This window comes from Boleophthalmus pectinirostris, unplaced genomic scaffold, assembly GCF_026225935.1.
Source record: "Boleophthalmus pectinirostris isolate CB_2022bp ecotype Guang Dong unplaced genomic scaffold, ASM2622593v1 HiC_scaffold_18, whole genome shotgun sequence".
Classification (NCBI taxonomy): domain Eukaryota; kingdom Metazoa; phylum Chordata; class Actinopteri; order Gobiiformes; family Gobiidae; genus Boleophthalmus; species Boleophthalmus pectinirostris.
This window is the reverse complement of record NW_026571133.1, coordinates 23122946-23140367: the sequence shown is the minus strand read 5'-3', so window position 1 is coordinate 23140367 and position 17422 is coordinate 23122946. Positions and strand designations below refer to the sequence as shown.

Here is a 17422-nt window from a genome sequence, read left to right as displayed (position 1 = left end):
GCTTTGTCTCAATCTATATCATATCCATCAATCCTCATCCCCTTGGTCTGCAATCTCCACTGTCTGATTGACCCACGGGAAGCCTGCCACCTGTGTCCCCTTTTGCCCAGTGACTCCCCTGTCCAGTTCACCTGTTCATATTTATCAGTTTGGTGGATGCATCAATTTTCAAAATAATTTGCAATATTTTGGTTTGATAAACGCAAAGTGTTTTTCTGTTCCTTATGTGTAATGTAGCCTAGGCTACTTGACTAATCTGTCAAGTTTTCTCCATTCATTGGTGTCAGATCTTTGCCTATCTGAATCCCTCATATAGATCAGAACCAAATGATAAAAAATTATATAACTAATTACCGTATATAGGCAGCAATAAAAGTATTCAGTTATACGTAGGGATTTGCTTTGCTGACGCTTAAAATGAAATCTTATCCCATACTGCCCTCTTGAGGAAAAAGCAAAAGGTTGGTGAACAATTTTTTCCCTTATGGGATAGAATTAGATAGAACTGAAGTGCAGAGGCTTTATATCATACTATACAATATTGTTCCGTGGAAGGCAACAACATTTCTGTGAATGAACATTATACATGTAAAATAAAATGTCAGCATCCGTGGTAATAATTGTGTCTAAACCGTAATATCTATTTTACATTAATTTTGAGGTCACTAAATTACGTATTATTCCTTGAATTATCAGAGTTGTTTTGGTTATTTGAAAACAAAATAAAAAATAAACTCATAAACAAAGTTGGACTCTTAAGATGTGGTCTTGAGTGGCGGCCTGAAGGGGCGCTGTTGTCACTGTCTATAGCCATAAGCGGAGTGTGAGGTGCATGAAATGGAGAAAAATGGCGGATCATGTGCAGGTAAGAAGAGGTTTCATGTTTTTTATCAATATTACATTTTAAAACGCCTAAATTAAAGTGAGCCTGCTATTTCCGGGTGGTGTGTTTAGAGCTGGGAGCTGCAGTGACTTCGGGATGTGCACAAATATGCCGTATTTTGTGTGTGAGGCTTAAAGAAAGGATGGAGTGCCTGTGTTGACTTGTGGCCTGCTGTCATTGCTCAGACTTGGCTCAAAACACTGTGAGCTAATGCTAGCTGCGAGCTTCAAATTGGCTTCCAAAACGTAAACAAAAGCCTCCGCGCCGTTATCTTTGGTGCAGTAACATTTCTAATGTTATTCTTATTTATTTGTGCATTGTCGCTAAGATATGGTGCATTTCGGTAACGCTCATTCCGTTCACGTAAACAATTAAACACAAATGGGTTATGTTGAGGACGAAAAGGTGCCAGCTAGCAAAAACAAAACAAAACATGTTTTTTTTTTTTTTTGTTTTTTGTTTTGTTTGGGTTTTTTTTTTACAATGGCATAATGTCTCGTGTACAGCTCTATATTATGTATGTTTTTACTCACCCTTTTGGGAAGCTTTTGGGCCTGAGTGCTTCATGTATGAGTTTGCCGATTGTTGTAAAAAGCCGACTTTAACCCGCTAAGCTAATGCTAGCATCAGGCTGTAGTTGTATTTCTCCCGCCCGAGCTCATTTGAAAATATGATTTACTTTTGACACTTTTCAGACTAAAACACCCTTGTTTTTTATGTCACTTACTATAACCCATATCTAATAACAGAAATAAGACTACACTCTGGGGACCTATTTCACTTGCACGTTTGTTGAATTATGCTGCACTAGTATGTTTAGCTTGTATGGCTAAAAGCTAGCCGCTCCTGAGTTGGGATTGGACACATGTTCAGGGATAGCAGCTTGAGTCTAAGGATGTTGAACTGCGAGTTGTAGCTAGGTTACGACAGCATAATTTTGATTTTCATTTATGCTAAAAATAAAAAAATAAAATAAACTTAAGCCGAAAACTTAAAAAATATTTTATGATAGTTACTCTCTACTATGTATATTAATAACAGACCAATCATAGGAAAACGTGTAACTTTATAAACTGCCAAGGGTCATGTCACATTTATATGAAAACAATTTATACTTAATTAAAATGTATACGTGTAACACAAGTCACTTGTTCTAATGATAGAATAGTAAGTCATGATTCTGAGCAGTAATGACAGGGTTTGGTCTGTAATCTATTACCAACATGCAGGGAGATGGCATGGGATTCAATACTCTCCAGTTCATTTAATTAGCTGTCAATGAATTTAATACAATTCATATATGTGCACTTTTGTGTTAATTTCTGCTATAAAACTTATGTTAATAAAATAATGCAAGCATTTGGAGCTTTTATCATTAAATAAAAACAAAAGTGCAATTTTGGTCACATAATGTCAGGACAGACATTGTCTACAAGCAGAGACAGTTTTTGCTGTTGTTGTTTTGCGTTATCTTATTGTTCTAAAATCATGTATGTGACTCATATGGATCTGTTTGATACTGATATGTCACTGTGTGCTTCTATCGTTATCTAGGGCCTTGCCCAGCTGGAGATCCTTTGTAAGCAGTTGTATGAGACGACCGACACTGCTGTTCGACATCAGGCAGAAAAGGCATTGGTGGAGTTTACTAACAGTCCTGACTGTCTTAGCAAATGCCAGCTTCTTCTTGAGCGAGGCAGTGTAAGTGCTAAATAATATCACACGGACCCAGTGGGTGTGGTAACATCTTGCTGTGCAATCAAGCAATGTCTCACTGTTTGTTTTTTCAATGAAATACCTAATTTCTGTACCTTAGCCAGCTTTTCCTACATTGTTTTTAAATCCATCAACCATTCTTTAATATGTCATTTGCTTGTTCTTTGAGATATAGGCCCTCATTAATCTAATTAAAAACTTCACACTAACATTTTTATTAATGGGTTTCAACTTCCTGTTATATGTGACATTTTGATGACACTTCACCATTGAAATATTTATGTTGCTGTAGATAGTTAATTACTATAACAATTATCCTAATTTGTAATCATTCTCAAACCCTTGATTGGATTTAATAGGAACTGTGTTAAGTAAATAAATACTCTAAATATGTTTTGCATGTGTTACATGAAGAAATATTTACATGAAAATGAAAATTATCCCTATTTGGCAACCAATATCAATGTAAAAATGTGATCTTGTCTCTTTCCAGTCATCATACTCGCAGTTGTTAGCTGCAACCTGTTTGTCTAAGCTTGTGTCAAGGACAAGTAACCCCCTGCCGCTGGAGCAAAGGGTTGATATTCGTAAGTCTCCCATACATGACGCACACAAATTATACCTTTTGTTTAGAGTTAAACACAAATATTTCTTTAACAGGAAACTATGTGCTGAATTATCTGGCAACACGGCCAAAATTGGCAGCTTTTGTGACTCAAGCCCTGATTCAACTCTATGCTAGAATCACAAAATTGGGTTGGTTTGACTGTCAAAAAGACGACTATGTCTTTCGAAATGTTATAGCTGATGTGACACGCTTTCTTCAAGTAAGTTTATGCAAATTAATGTTTTTCTTTTTATAAACGTGAAATTAATCATTCATAATTATTTGTATTTATATTTCCAGGATAGTGTTGAACACTGCATCATTGGAGTTACTATTTTATCACAATTAACCAATGAGATCAATCAGGTACTAAACTATGAGGATAAATTCCTCTACCTTTTTCAGAATGAAATTAAGATTGAAACCCTCTGCTTATTGTTTTTAAGGCTGACACAACACATCCTTTAACAAAGCATAGAAAAATTGCATCGTCCTTCAGGGATTCTTCTCTTTTTGACATCTTTACCCTTTCATGTAACCTTTTAAAACAGGTACGTGTTAAAACAGACTGCTCATTGTGACTTTTTTTTTTAATATATGTGTATGGTTTTAGCGCTGTTAGTAGAATGGATCTGTATGATCTCCTTTTATTATTATTATCATTGTTTTTCTTCACAGGCTTCAGCAAAGAATCTAAACTTGAACGATGAATCTCAACATGGCCTGCTGATGCAGTTGCTCAAACTTAGCTATAATTGCCTCAACTATGATTTCATAGGAACCTCCACAGATGAATCCTCTGATGACTTGTGTACCGTACAGATTCCCACGTCATGGAGATCAGGTAGTGTTCATTAAGGTTACTTATTTTATTATACAACTGCAACCCATGTGGGCTGGTGACTACAGCAAAACATTGTTAACCTTGTATTGTCTTTTGCAGCTTTTCTTGATTCCTCCACTCTACAACTATTTTTCAATTTATACCATTCCATTCCTCCATCCCTTTCTCCATTGGTGAGTTCAAATTTTATTTTCTGATCATATTATACAACTATTATCTAATTGTATTGGTTGGACTTAATAGTGTGTGTGTGTTGCAGGTGCTGTCATGTCTAGTCCAGATTGCATCTGTTCGGAGGTCCTTGTTCAACAATGCAGAACGAGCGAAGTTTCTTTCACATTTGGTGGATGGTGTTAAGAGGATTTTGGCAAACCCACAGGTTAGTGTGATTGTGATAGGTATTTTCTACTTTAAATTATTATAATGTCTCTAAATATGTAAACTTGTTCAAATCAAATAATGATTATATATATATGTACATATTTGTGTGTGTGTGTGTGTGTATATATATATATGTATGTATATGTGTATATATATGTGTGTGTGTGTGTATGTATATATGTATGTATGTATATGTGTATGTATATGTATGTATGTGTATATATATATGTATGTATGTGTGTATATATATATATATGTATGTGTGTGTGTGTGTGTATATATATATATATATATATATATATATATATATGTATGTGTATATATATGTATGTATGTATATATATATATATATATTAGAGCCCGACCGATATGGATTTTGCTGTGGCCGATATGAAACTGATATAATGGAAGTTGGAGCTGCCGATAGCCGATATGATCGCCGATATATTTAGTGATGTAAAAATTCACTGTAAATGTTGAATTGTTTAAAAAACTCTGGTGGATTTTAAATTGGGTTTATTTAGGCAACGTTTATTGTAATTCTGCCTCTTTACATCATATTTACAGACAGTAGGTTGGCCTAATGGCATTTTTGCTTCACATTCTAGACACTATTGATGGGTATTCCAGTTCTTTTTAGAGAACCGGCTCTTTTGGCTCGGCTTACTAAAAGCTGCTGGTTCTTTTGGCTCCCAAGTGGCTCTTCAGATTGTTTTGTTGCAAGCAGGACTAAAGCACGTCTAAAGCAGGACTGAATCAGGACTGAACCAGGTCTAAACCAGGACTGAAAAAGGACTAAACCGGGACTTATTTATTTTATGCTAAACTACAGTCAAATATGCTCGTTTTTTGTTTTTTTGTTTTTTTTAATCCTACGTACACGCAAATTTCTCAAAGTTTCGTTTTGAGCCGCTGCCGCTGTCAAACCACGAATCTGCACGCGGCGTGAAGAGAAAAAAAGTGAGAGAAAGAGAAAACACGGCTCCCAATAAGGATCAGGCTCCCGTCGTTCGCTTCAAAGAGCCGGTTCTAAGAGTCATTTCGTTCCCGACGGACCCATAACTAGTAAAGAAAGTAGCGCTATTAGCCTTTAGCCGTAAATACGTGCGCGCCGCGGTAATTAATTATATGCGCAAATGTCATAATTCACACCTCTATTCACAGCTCATTTACATATCAGTGCAGGTCCAGTAGCAAATATACGGCCAATATAGTCACTTTAGAACAGACCAATAGAAAACTGTCTGTTTATGTGCGGGAGCTACAGCATAACAAATGACAAAAACTAGCTTCAGAGTCGACATATTTTCAACACTCACCGCTCATACAGGCTCCTCCTCACATCACAAATCTGCACTAATAAATGTCCTTTTAATCCAGACTCAAACCGATTGTCCGTAAAAAGAATATAATCTCAGTGTTTGGATCTGTGTCTGCAGGTGTAAACAAACACACGTGAGTGACGCGACTCTGTGGTGTGTTCAGGGACAGTACGGACACACACAGACAAATGACTCCGTAGATAAATACTGATGTGGAGCCACATATTAGGACATTTATCTGTCTGTAAATTGGATTAAATGAACAGAATGTAGAGAGTCTAAGCTTTATAACGAGGTATAACATGCCCACGTGAAATATCGGCCCCTATCAGCAAGCATATCGGCCGATATGCCTAAAGTTGCTCATATCCGCCGATAATATCGGCCAACCGATATATCGGTCGGGCTCTTTTATATATATATACATACATATATATGTATATATATGTGTGTATGTGTATATATATGTATGTGTATGTATGTATATATTATATATACATACTTACATATATATATGTATATATATATGTATGTGTATGTATGTATATATTATATATACATACTTACATATATATATGTATATATATATATATGTGTGTGTATATATATATATATATATATATGTATGTGTGTATTAATTTATTAATATTCATTCATTTATTCAAGGTCATCCTTTTTTTTGCATCTTTGAACTCTTCCTGATTTTCATGTGTTCAACAGTGTTTACCGGATCCCAATAACTATCATGAATTTTGTCGCCTGCTTGCGAGGCTCAAGAGCAACTACCAGTTAGGGGAGCTAGTCAAAGTCGAAAACTACCCAGAAGTCATTCGTTTAATAGCAAACTTCACAGTCACCAGCCTCCAGGTGGGTGCACCACTTTTTAATTGTTTTGTATTAATTGTTTGTAGATACTTTAAAATTAAATGTTAACTGCCCGTTGTCCTTGTTTCATGCATTCAATTTTGCTCAATTTCTAGCACTGGGAGTTTGCCCCTAACAGTGTCCACTACCTTCTGAGTCTGTGGCAGCGTTTGGCAGCATCTGTTCCCTATGTTAAAGCCACAGAGCCTCATCTGCTGGAGACATATACTCCAGAAGTCACAAAGGCTTACATTACATCACGGCTAGAGTCCGTCCATGTCATTCTTAGGTAATCAAAACCACTGCTCTTGCTTTGTTACCAAAATGTGATTACACGTTTTCAAGGTTTTAACTCTTCCCCCCCTCCTGTGCTTTCCAGAGATGGTTTAGAAGACCCTTTAGATGATGCAGGACTTGTTCAGCAGCAGTTGGACCAGTTGTCTACCATTGGGAGGTGTGAGTATGAGAAGACATGTGCTCTATTGGTCCAGCTATTTGACCAGGCAGCGCAGTCGTACCAGGAGCTGCTACAGTCCACAAACTCCAGTGCTGTTGACATCACAGTACAAGAGGGTGAGTGCCACATCAGCTCTTATTCACTAATATGGTCCATTAATTTATAACATAGGATGAAATTCTGTGCCTCTGTGTAGGTCGGTTGACATGGCTGGTATACATTATTGGGGCAGTAATCGGTGGACGGGTGTCATTTGCCAGTACAGATGAGCAGGATGCCATGGACGGAGAGCTGGTCTGTCGGTAAGATTTTAAATTGCATTAAGCACATTATGAGTTTATTATGGTTGTTCACTTAGACAGACAGTGGAAATACAGACTAAATTTCATGATGAATTAAAAATGCATTATGGGACTGAATAGCGTTCACATTTTATAATATCTGCGTGTGCATATTTCCAGGAAAAATGTTTAAGATACCAGTGTACAAAGCCATGAAGCCTGTTCAAAACTGCCAAACTGTCAATAAATCCCACCAAATATTAAAATTTTGTGGCAAAACCATTAGCAGCACAAATGATAAAATGCTTTTGTTTATGCCTCATTCTTGTCTGTGAAGCTGTTGGTGAACTTGGTGCTTTGCTCAAATTTACTAGATTTCTATTTTCTCATTTGAAGTTTTGTTCCTAACTGTATATGGTCCCAAAGTCGGTATCGGTAATAAATGTGCTTATAGCCTGATTTTCTACTATAGGTTACTTTTCTTAGTTTTGTTGGCTTTCATTTTACTTTTTATGGATTTATTTATTATTTATTTCTACATCCTTCTTTTAGGGTGCTTCAGCTGATGAATCTTACAGACTCTCGGCTTGCCCAGGCTGGTAACGAGAGACTGGAACTGGCAATGCTCAGCTTCTTTGAGCAGTTCAGAAAGATTTATATCGGGGACCAGGTGCAAAAATCATCAAAGGTGAGTCTGTAGGGTATAATTTTTTTACCAGTTTGCTGCAAACCTGGTCCTAATTTGCTAAAGTAAATGATTGCAGCTAAGCTACTCTCACTGTGGGTCACATGGGGCTATGTTAATTGAACCAAGCAGCTTAATGCTGACCAAAGCCTTTGCCATGGAAGGTTCATGTTTAAGCATTGTCAGTTTAAGGGGGTTTTAACACATGTTAATTCACTCAGTGATATGGTCCCAGTGCGCACTAGATTAGTTCTATTTACTTCACTGTAGGTGCAATCCTTGTTGCCATGCACCACTTAGCAGCCCCACCAACACCGCACCATGATCCACACAAGAGGCCATCAGCCGATTGCCCTACTTATGTCCATCCTATGTGTGCTGGTAGACGAAGAGAAAAAGCACCTTTACACCCTTACACCAACTGGTGACTGTGTACAGCACCAAAAAAGTAGATCAGCCATTTGAAAGACTTCGATTAAAATTGATAAACTGTAATCATCCATTGTGTGAGCAAAAATATACATATTTCATTTTCTGGCCATATCGTCTAGTCCTAGAGTGCGGCAGGCTCTGTTCTGAGACCACCTGCGTAGGGCGTTCTTAGAGCGGCCATTATTCGCACTCTAGAGCACAGTAATCATGTGCACACTAGCCAAAGTGCACTGCTCTCGGATTGACAACTCCATTAGCTCCACAGCTAGTAGCAGTGAAAACACCCTAACACAACATTACCAAAGTATCAGAGACTGACAAGAGTGTTTTGTTTTTGTTCTGGACAGAAACTGCATTATGTCACCTTCAGATAAGTAGTGAAACAAAAAACCTTGTGACTGTCTGGTGTGACATTAATCCCCCTTAACCTTTTTAAGAGTTTAGTGAAATGTTAAATGTTAATGTTTAGTCTTTTAGAAATATTAGAGTAGGATATTGTATTTTGAAGTGCACAATTACAAGGATTGGGTGTTGGATGTATAAAGCATATGTTACTTTTGTTGCAACAGGTCACATTTGTTTTTAGTATGGATTACATGTTGTTATCATGTGTGCCCCTTTTAGCTCTATGTTTTGGGTCTAAAATGTTATATCAGCATTCAGTTTCTAAAGCACTCCTAAGCTGCCCATCTGCAAACTCAGAGCATGCATTACCATGTGCATATGGTAATAAATGTTCTCTATTTTTTGTAATTAAAGTTATCTTGAATATATTTCTGTTGCCATTTTAGCTTTATAGACGACTATCAGAGGTTTTGGGGTTGAATGATGAGACCATGGTACTCAGTGTCTTTATTGGAAAAATGTGAGTAAAACTAAATTTACATCATACTTACTCTTTGTATATTCTGAAAGGGTGCGTTTAACAACTGCTTTTCTTTTTTCCAGCATTACCAATTTGAAGTACTGGGGCCAATGTGAACCAATTACCTCAAAGACTCTTCAGCTTCTGAATGACCTTTCTTTAGGATATCCTTTTACTTATGTTGATTTTTAGGGTCATTTAATCAACAGAAGATTCTTAAGAAGAAAAAATTACAGCACATCACATTAACAATTCTCACTTTTTCCTTGACTTGGGTGCACATATAGCAGTGTACGAAAGCTGGTTAAGCTTAGTGCAGTTCAGTTTATGCTTAATAACCATACAGTAAGTACACATTAACAATCACTCTTGTATTGTTACTTGTTACTTTGAAATGTGTCTTATCAGAGCGAGCACTTCTCTTTCCTGGGAGTCAACAACCAGTCTAATCTCAGTGACATGCGATGTAGGACCACCTTCTATACAGCACTAGGACGCCTGCTAATGGTTGATCTAGGTACCTACAGTTCAGGTTCTGGATATGGTTATTTTTGACAAATCTTAGAAGTGTTTTTCTTCTACATGTCCTACAGGTGAAGATGAAGACCAGTTTGAACAATTCATGCTACCCTTAACAGCGGCATTTGAAACTGTGGCTCAAATGTTGAGTACAAATACATTCAATGAACAGGAGGCCAAGGTAACAATCACAAAGATACATTACAAATGCTTTATTTTTCTGGTCCATTGGTAATGTGTGTTCTTTCCAGCGTACCTTGGTTGGTTTGGTCAGAGACCTGAGGGGAATTGCTTTTGCCTTTAATGCCAAAACCAGCTTCATGATGCTTTTTGACTGGATGTATCCTTCTTGTTTTATGTTAAACTGGAAATGGGGAAATGTGCTATATGAGCCATTTTTTCATGTTACCTACTTTAACATGTGCCTGTAGATATCCAGCTTACATGCCTATTTTACAGCGAGCCATAGAGCTTTGGTATCATGACCCAGCATGCACCACGCCTGTTCTCAAGCTTATGGCTGAACTTGTTCACAATCGGTAAAGGATACTTGCGTATAGCCTTATGAAAATGGAAAAAAAAAGAATAAACACATTTCTTTTCTCATTTGGTTTAATTTTGCATAGATCTCAGCGGCTGCAGTTTGATGTGTCATCACCAAATGGCATTCTGCTATTCAGAGAAACTAGCAAAATGATCACTACTTATGGTATTGACAAACACTCAGTTGAAGGTTCACTGCTTCACTGTCAGCTGAAACCTAACCACTGTCATGTGTTTTGTTTTCCCAAACAGGAAACCGAATCCTGACACTAGGAGAGGTTCCTAAAGACCAAGTGTACAGTGTGAAGTTGAAAGGGGTCAGTGTATGTTTTGCCATGCTCAAAGCCGTGTTAAGTGGCAACTACGTCAACTTTGGGGTCTTCCGGTTATATGGGGACGATGCTCTGGACAACGCCCTACAAACCTTCATTAAACTACTGCTGTCCATCCCACACAGTGACTTACTAGTAAATACAGAGCACATTTGAATTGACTTATCTCAGCAATACTTAATCGTAATATGCTATATTCACTGCAACTTCTCCTTTTCCAGGATTACCCTAAACTTAGTCAGTCTTTCTACTCTTTGCTGGAAGTGTTGACGCAAGACCACATGAATTTTATTGCCAGTTTGGAACCACATGTGGTCATGTACATCTTGTCTTCAATTTCAGAAGGGCTCACTGCACTTGGTAAAGAGCTGTTTCTAGGCCAGTCAAGTGCAGCTGCTGGCCTATGTTTATTAATACAGTGTGTTTTTGTATTTTAGATACAATGGTGTGCACAGGCTGCTGCTCCAGTCTAGATCATATTGTAACATACTTGTTCAAGCAGCTGTCTCGGTCCACAAAGAAGAGGCCCACCCCAATGGCAACAGATGACAGATTTCTACACATCATGCAGCAACATCCAGAGATGATTCAGCAGGTTATGATAAACACAAACATGGGCCTTTACAGAATTTGTTACTGTATTAAGTCAGTAATTACATGCACAAGTCATGTTCACTGTATTAAAAGAACATATGATGAATTTGCAGATGCTGTCAACTGTGTTAAACATTATTATATTTGAAGACTGTCGAAATCAGTGGTCAATGTCACGTCCACTCTTGGGTCTCATTCTGCTTAATGAGAAGGTACAGACTGCATGGACAGTACGAGTTTATTTTTGAATGGTGATGTTAATGCATATTATTCTCATGTCTTTCAGTATTTCGCCGACTTGCGGAACAGCATTGTGAACAGTCAACCCCCAGAGAAGCAGCAAGCCATGCACTTGTGCTTTGAGAACTTGATGGAGGGAATAGAGCGCAATCTTTTAACAAAGAATCGGGACAGGTAACTTCACAAATGATCAAGTGTCAAAAATAATTGTTTCAGAAATTGTATAGCAATTAATGCATTTGTTATTTCACTTGTGTTTAGATTTACCCAGAACCTGTCCGTGTTCAGGAGGGAAGTGAATGATAGCATGAAGAACTCTACATATGGCGTCAACAGCAACGACATGATGAGCTGACATTCCACACTGCAGAATCTTATCCAGACACATCCAGAGTTCCTCCCAGCTCTCGGCTCTCCTTTGCTACAGCCTCTCTGCCCCTCGCCAGCACCCTGTTTCTCCGCTGCATCAGCCTCTCTTCTTCCTTGGGCCAGGATGCCCAGGGATTCCAAACTTTCCCCAACTTGAACTGCTGCGTGTACAGCAATTTTTCGGGGACCTGAGCTAAATTTAGCCAATAAACCACTTTGCTTGTATGTTTTCACTTACCCATTCCCTATGACAGGCCCTTCCCACTCTTTTTGATAAAAAACATATATAAATATATACAGATCTATTTTAAAGCCAGTCTGCATTGGTCTGAAAGATCATTCATCTGGTCATTGCTGAAGATGGAGGGACACACTGTAGGTTAAAGGGAGGGAGATTTCGCATGTACGCATCTGCACTCCGGTTGGAGTGTATGGGGGAACAACTGGTAAATGTAATCCGCTTCTGCCTGCCTTGTATAGAAAACATAATCCAAGTGTACATTTCTTTTCGTAACATTTTGAACAATGTTTATAATGATTGAAATTTAAGACACAGTTGAGTTGAAAAAGTGTGATTGAGCTTTTTACAGTGTAGTGAGTTAGTGCAAATATCTGTCTGTGTGCGGAACAAGGTTTCCACAGGAGGCGGGGGGAGCAGAGAGTGGGTTGCCAGGTTGTGAATCCAACTGCAGCCATGCAAGCACTGAAGTGGCAAGTGTTATTTTTTTCTTTTTTAACTTAAGAAAAAGAGGTACATACACTAACAGAAAAGGGAGACTCGGAGCATCCATGTTGTATATTTGAGTATCATGTTGAAGTGATGTAAATAGCCACTTCCCTCCTGCAAAAACAGACTTGGCACGGTCCAAAGTCCTCTTTCTGGCCTGTTGCAGCTCTGCCTTTCTGCTCAAAGCAAGCGCTAAACATTAGGCCTAATCCCCCATAAGATCCTCTGTGCAGACACTTGCTTATTCCCTTAAAGAAGTTTTGTAATGGCTAATGTGTAAGCAACATGGTAATAGCTACATGTTTTCCTCTGGTAGGCTGGGTGCAGTTTCGACCATTTTGTTTACACTCTGGAATCCTTGGACCAGGTTTTGGGACTGCCCCATAATGAGGATAGTCCTGCAATGTATGTGTGTTTGCAGATTTGTGTTGTCTGTGTGGAGTGAAGTGGCTCTATTGCCTAGTGAGTGTGTAGAGTTTTATGGTGCTGCCACAGCGAGGATCCAGAGGGCCTTTTCTGCCATAGGAAATTCAAAGTTCCCAGGTTTAATGGATTGCCAGCAGTAAATGTAATGTCATCTAAGCTCCCTTGAAGGAATCCAGTTTTGTTTTAAATATCTGAAGAATATCGCATCAAACCTTTGTAGAAGTTCAGAGCAGTATAAAAGGAAACTGAATGATAAAATGGATATATTAGCAACTTGTGTTTCTCTCTACGATGTTGCTGCTAACTTTTTGTGACAACTAGCTCATTTCTTACCATGTCAGCACTCATGGATGTTTATTGAGTTAATATTTTTTTGGTTTGTGTCCCTGATGTGAATGTGTTGGGTCCATAGAGTGAATAGCTGTTTTGAGTTGTTTGGATGTCTGCTACATATATAGTGTAAGCATTGTGACTGCAAATAAACCTCACTGATTTTTACAGTTACCAGTGTCTGTTTTTAACCTTCACTAAACTTAGAACCCCTATACTGAATAATTGTGGCCGTAAAAATTGTACAATTTCCAAGGAAGGCTGGCAAATTAACTACGGTCTACAGTGAACATGTACAAAGTTTTAAAACAATATATTAAAGTACAAATTGTGTGGCAATGCAGTGTGATGTAGAAAGGAGGATACTTTATTATGGTTTCACCATTTAACAAATAAAAGTATGGCACAACAGAACAATTCAGTTCAGTATGTATTAGTATAGGTCACATTACAAGAAAAGACAGTATAAAAAGTAGGCCTGGGCCATGGAAATATCAGGCATAAGGCCTGATATTATCTATTATCTATATTTATCCACAACAGAATTTGACTGTTTAAAGAGTGATTTTACATTGGGAGGAAGATTTATGCATTTCAAACTTAACTGTTACTTTTGGATTTAAACACCTTGTCATTGAGGCCTTCTCTGTTGCGGGCGATCTCTATAGCATAAAACTGCACTCGTGTAGCTGCAATCAAGAGAGGAGATATTAAAATAAAGTGTAATTAGTCTTGCGCACATATTTTTTACAATCAATTTTAACAAACCAAATATTGTGTTCTCCTCTGTATACTCTTTCTCTGTGTCCAAACGAAGAAGGGTGCCGTAGTTAAAATCTTCAACTATTCCTTCAAACTGATTGCAAAAAGGTCGCCATCTCTGCAAAAACATTCCATTTAACTTGTTCAGTAAATGAGCACATAAAATAAGCCAATGAGTATCAATCAAACACACCTCTTTGGCTTCATCTGATTTAAGGTCTTCTGTTTTCAGCAGTTTTATATCAAGATCTTTGAAAGTTTCTCTGAATAATGTGTAAAGTTTGTCATCCACCTTGGTAAGTTTTAGAAATTTTGGGTCCACAGACGATATGAGCTAAACACAAATTAGTAAAACATCAAAAATATACAAGGGAAGTGATTGAAATCAGGAATAAAATGTCTTATCCCAGCACACAGTGAAAGATAGTAAAATCCTACATTGCACTAAAATGTACCTGTTCCTTAACTTAAGTTTACTTTTTTCCACATAATCTTTAATTTAATCAAAACTCTCTTTTATTATTACCACCATATGTATTTGTGATTAGCGTTTCTTTAGATTTTCCATGTGTGTTTATAATAAAATTACCATCTTCAGTTTCAATTGTGACAGCATTGAACCAAATTTATGCATTTTTCAAAGACCTGACCCATAACAAGTCCGTCATGACTCCATGGAGATCTTATTGCTTTGCCTAGGATGTTCTCCATGAAGAATGTTCAAAGTTTTACATATATTTCTATGCAGATGGCATGCCCGCATATAATTTTTACTGTGTTTTAGTCAAATGGGTAGTCTAATCTGTCATACAAATTATAAACAAAAAATACTTACATTAAAGTAAACTTCTGCATGGTCAGACGCCTTTATCGCCCACATGGCTTCAAGTCGTGGCTGCAATAAATCAAGTTCATTTTAATTGTATTAGTCACAATAGTTTAAATACATACATTGAAAATACATAGTTTTGGGTTTAACTCAACTACATCGGATCTCCATGGTCATTCTGAACTGTTGCTGATGTTCCAGGAACAGCTTCACCTGCAGCTTAACCCACATCATCCATTTCGGTTAGACCCATATATATAGTTTGAAGAGCACCCAAAGAACCTCAGTAGACTAGTCACTCCTTCATCTCAAGAAGAACCAGCTGAGGTGGCTCAGGCACCTCTACTGGATGTCGTCCTCTTCTCAATTTGTGGGCATGCTTGCACTCCTGGGGCGCATGTGATTTCTCTTTCCTCGCTTCCTTGATTCCTCTCCTAAATTTTTGAGGAAATGGGTGATAAAGACCTACCCACAGAGACAGAAGAAGGCAGGGGCGGACTGGGACCAAAAAACAGCCACTGGACTTTTCTAGAAGGCACAGATTGCCATGGTAAGAGTCTGCCCCTGCAGGAAGGTGAGAGGAGCAGAGGAGACAGGAGCTCAGGGTGAATGGGACAGACTTTCTCAGATTTTTCCTCAAGTGCTGTTTCTCACCAAATTACCCTAAAATAAGGACTCTACTAATGATTATTTTATATTATTATTTCAGGTCTTTTAAATCAACATCAGACCAACATCTTTATTTTAAGATAAATGTGCTTTGACATTATTTTATTGTTTTAATTTCAAATTCAGGATTACGCAACATGCTTTGCTGCTTTGCCTATACTTGTGTAGTTGTGACACAAACACTGTCTCAGTGTGAGGCAATTATTTTAATTGATGTCTGCCTCCTGAATTCTCACTCAGGGTTCCTTCCCTTGTCTTGTCTGATCTTTGGGACACTGCTTAGTATGGCATATTTGATTAACAGCTAAAAAATGGAGGATCAAGAAAAGGAATCAAGAAAAATCTGCCTTGGTGTTCCTGGTATGTTCCACTGGCATAACCCTTTGGGACAGTAGAGGGACAATAACGATCCAGGCTCATCTTCAGATTTGACCTGGACTAGAATTTAAGAGTAACTGGAACAAAACTGGGCTCAAATCATAACCAAACCAGAACCCCCCCCCCCCCCAAAAAAAAAAATAAATGAATAAAATACAATAAAATAATAACAATATAATAATATTACTGCACTATAGCAGTTCATGGAACACCAGCAACTTCATGAAATCGTTCAGTGCACACTCGTGCGATAAGTATTATTAATTGTATTCATAAAGTTATAACAACTTCAAGTTTATAAAAAAACATGTGGTGAAAATGCAGGCTCACATCATTTCCGTATGCATCAGCTGGAAGAGACAGAGCGTGTGCCGCAGCCGACGCTCCCTCTGGCCCCTGTGAGAAAAGGACAAACCTATCAGTCTCATTATTCTGCTGTCTCAGTCAACAAACGCAGATATAACTATGACACTAGATTTGTACACCTAATACACTGCATTTTTGGAACTATAATATTCGAGCCTAGTAAAACAGATATTGTAGTAAAAACACGTGTTTTCTGTCAACCAGCTATCGAACATTTTATTACGTTCATAGCCGCAACTGAACCACAGAATTTGCTAGAATTTGAGGTTTAATTTGCCATACTCTCATAAACAAAGACCTTTCCTCGTGTACATTCTAGTAAACTGTATATTTCAAGAATTTACCAGAGCGGCCAACGCACTGTCTGACGCCATGTTTGCCAAAGATTTGCAAGCAACAAGAGATTTCGTGACATACCGCAACAATTCGCTGTGACTTCTTTAGATTACTCTGACTTTATTGGACCAAAAAAGACATTATTACAGACAATAGACAGACGACATATTTATACATAAGAAAAAACTATTGTCTAAGTTTCCATAACCCATATACTGCACAAATGTATCAGTCTACTACCTAAACACAAAGTACACGCGCAGAAATTATACTCTCTTGACTATTACTACTCTTTGCCCATGTACTGTTGCGTCACATATTTTAAAGCGACAGATCTCCCCCATCAAATGTTTTGGTAATATATAAATATTGGCATATATCTAACCTCGCTCTTATTTATGCATTTAACAGTTTTTCGTACAACTGGAATAATATTTTAAACAACAAGGCCCAATGGTCTCTTAAAGTATTGCACTAAAAATAATTGCCAATGCTGTTTAGTTAAATGCTACCATCTTGCGGCCGACCTAATAATTGTACCTTTTTCTTAAGACAGCCAAATATATATATATATATTTTCTTTTTTTTTTTCTAAGGGAGTGTGTTAATGCAACTGGCTTAGGAAAGTAATTATCAGTCTACATATTTAGTCTTGTGTATTACCT

The 17422-nt window shown here is 37.7% G+C and overlaps 2 protein-coding genes across 4 annotated transcripts; one reads left to right on the top strand and one right to left on the bottom strand.

Moving 5' to 3' along the window:
• Positions 1-814: 814 nt before the first annotated feature.
• On the top strand, positions 815-13591 carry xpo7 (exportin 7). Of its 2 annotated transcripts, none has more exons than XM_055153503.1 (28): positions 815-865; positions 2438-2584; positions 3093-3186; positions 3260-3426; positions 3507-3572; positions 3653-3757; positions 3885-4050; positions 4150-4223; positions 4310-4429; positions 6474-6620; positions 6734-6906; positions 6997-7190; positions 7271-7376; positions 7908-8043; positions 9264-9337; positions 9421-9505; positions 9623-9682; positions 9746-9854; positions 9931-10037; positions 10108-10196; positions 10288-10395; positions 10483-10565; positions 10652-10866; positions 10953-11091; positions 11169-11326; positions 11439-11537; positions 11612-11739; positions 11827-13591. In XM_055153503.1, the coding sequence occupies exons 1-28, from the start codon at positions 833-835 to the stop codon at positions 11918-11920; spliced, it is 3276 nt and encodes a 1091-aa protein (XP_055009478.1). In that variant the 5' UTR covers positions 815-832; the 3' UTR covers positions 11921-13591. The 2 variants fall into 2 exon arrangements, with proteins under 2 accessions (XP_055009478.1, XP_055009477.1); XM_055153502.1 differs by having other exon boundaries at positions 9746-9856; positions 9924-10037.
• Positions 13592-13763: 172 nt separating this feature from the next.
• On the bottom strand, positions 13764-16901 carry pbdc1 (polysaccharide biosynthesis domain containing 1). 2 transcript variants are annotated; one of them, XM_055153504.1, is made up of 6 exons: positions 16766-16901; positions 16386-16451; positions 15015-15074; positions 14373-14513; positions 14186-14297; positions 13764-14106 (listed from the first exon to the last, which is right to left on the bottom strand). In XM_055153504.1, the coding sequence occupies exons 1-6, from the start codon at positions 16793-16795 to the stop codon at positions 14018-14020; spliced, it is 498 nt and encodes a 165-aa protein (XP_055009479.1). In that variant the 5' UTR covers positions 16796-16901; the 3' UTR covers positions 13764-14017. The 2 variants fall into 2 exon arrangements, with proteins under 2 accessions (XP_055009479.1, XP_055009480.1); XM_055153505.1 differs by lacking the exon at positions 16766-16901 and adding an exon at positions 16704-16734.
• Between the last annotated feature and the right edge of the window lie 521 nt (positions 16902-17422).

Excerpts from the sequence above, each read along its gene's own strand:
- pbdc1 (XM_055153504.1), bottom strand. The coding sequence starts at position 16,795 with ATGGCGTCAGACAGTGCGTTGGCCGCTCTG. Across the intron at positions 16,452-16,765 it reads ACAGTGCGTTGGCCGCTCTG|GGGCCAGAGGGAGCGTCGGC; the intron begins GTAAATTCTTGA and ends CTTTTCTCACAG. Across the intron at positions 14,514-15,014 it reads ATGCAGAAGTTTACTTTAAT|CTCATATCGTCTGTGGACCC; the intron begins GTAAGTATTTTT and ends ATTTGTGTTTAG.
- xpo7 (XM_055153502.1), top strand. The coding sequence starts at position 833 with ATGAAATGGAGAAAAATGGCGGATCATGTGCAG. Across the intron at positions 10,566-10,651 it reads CAAAATGATCACTACTTATG|GAAACCGAATCCTGACACTA; the intron begins GTATTGACAAAC and ends TTTCCCAAACAG. Across the intron at positions 11,740-11,826 it reads TTAACAAAGAATCGGGACAG|ATTTACCCAGAACCTGTCCG; the intron begins GTAACTTCACAA and ends ACTTGTGTTTAG.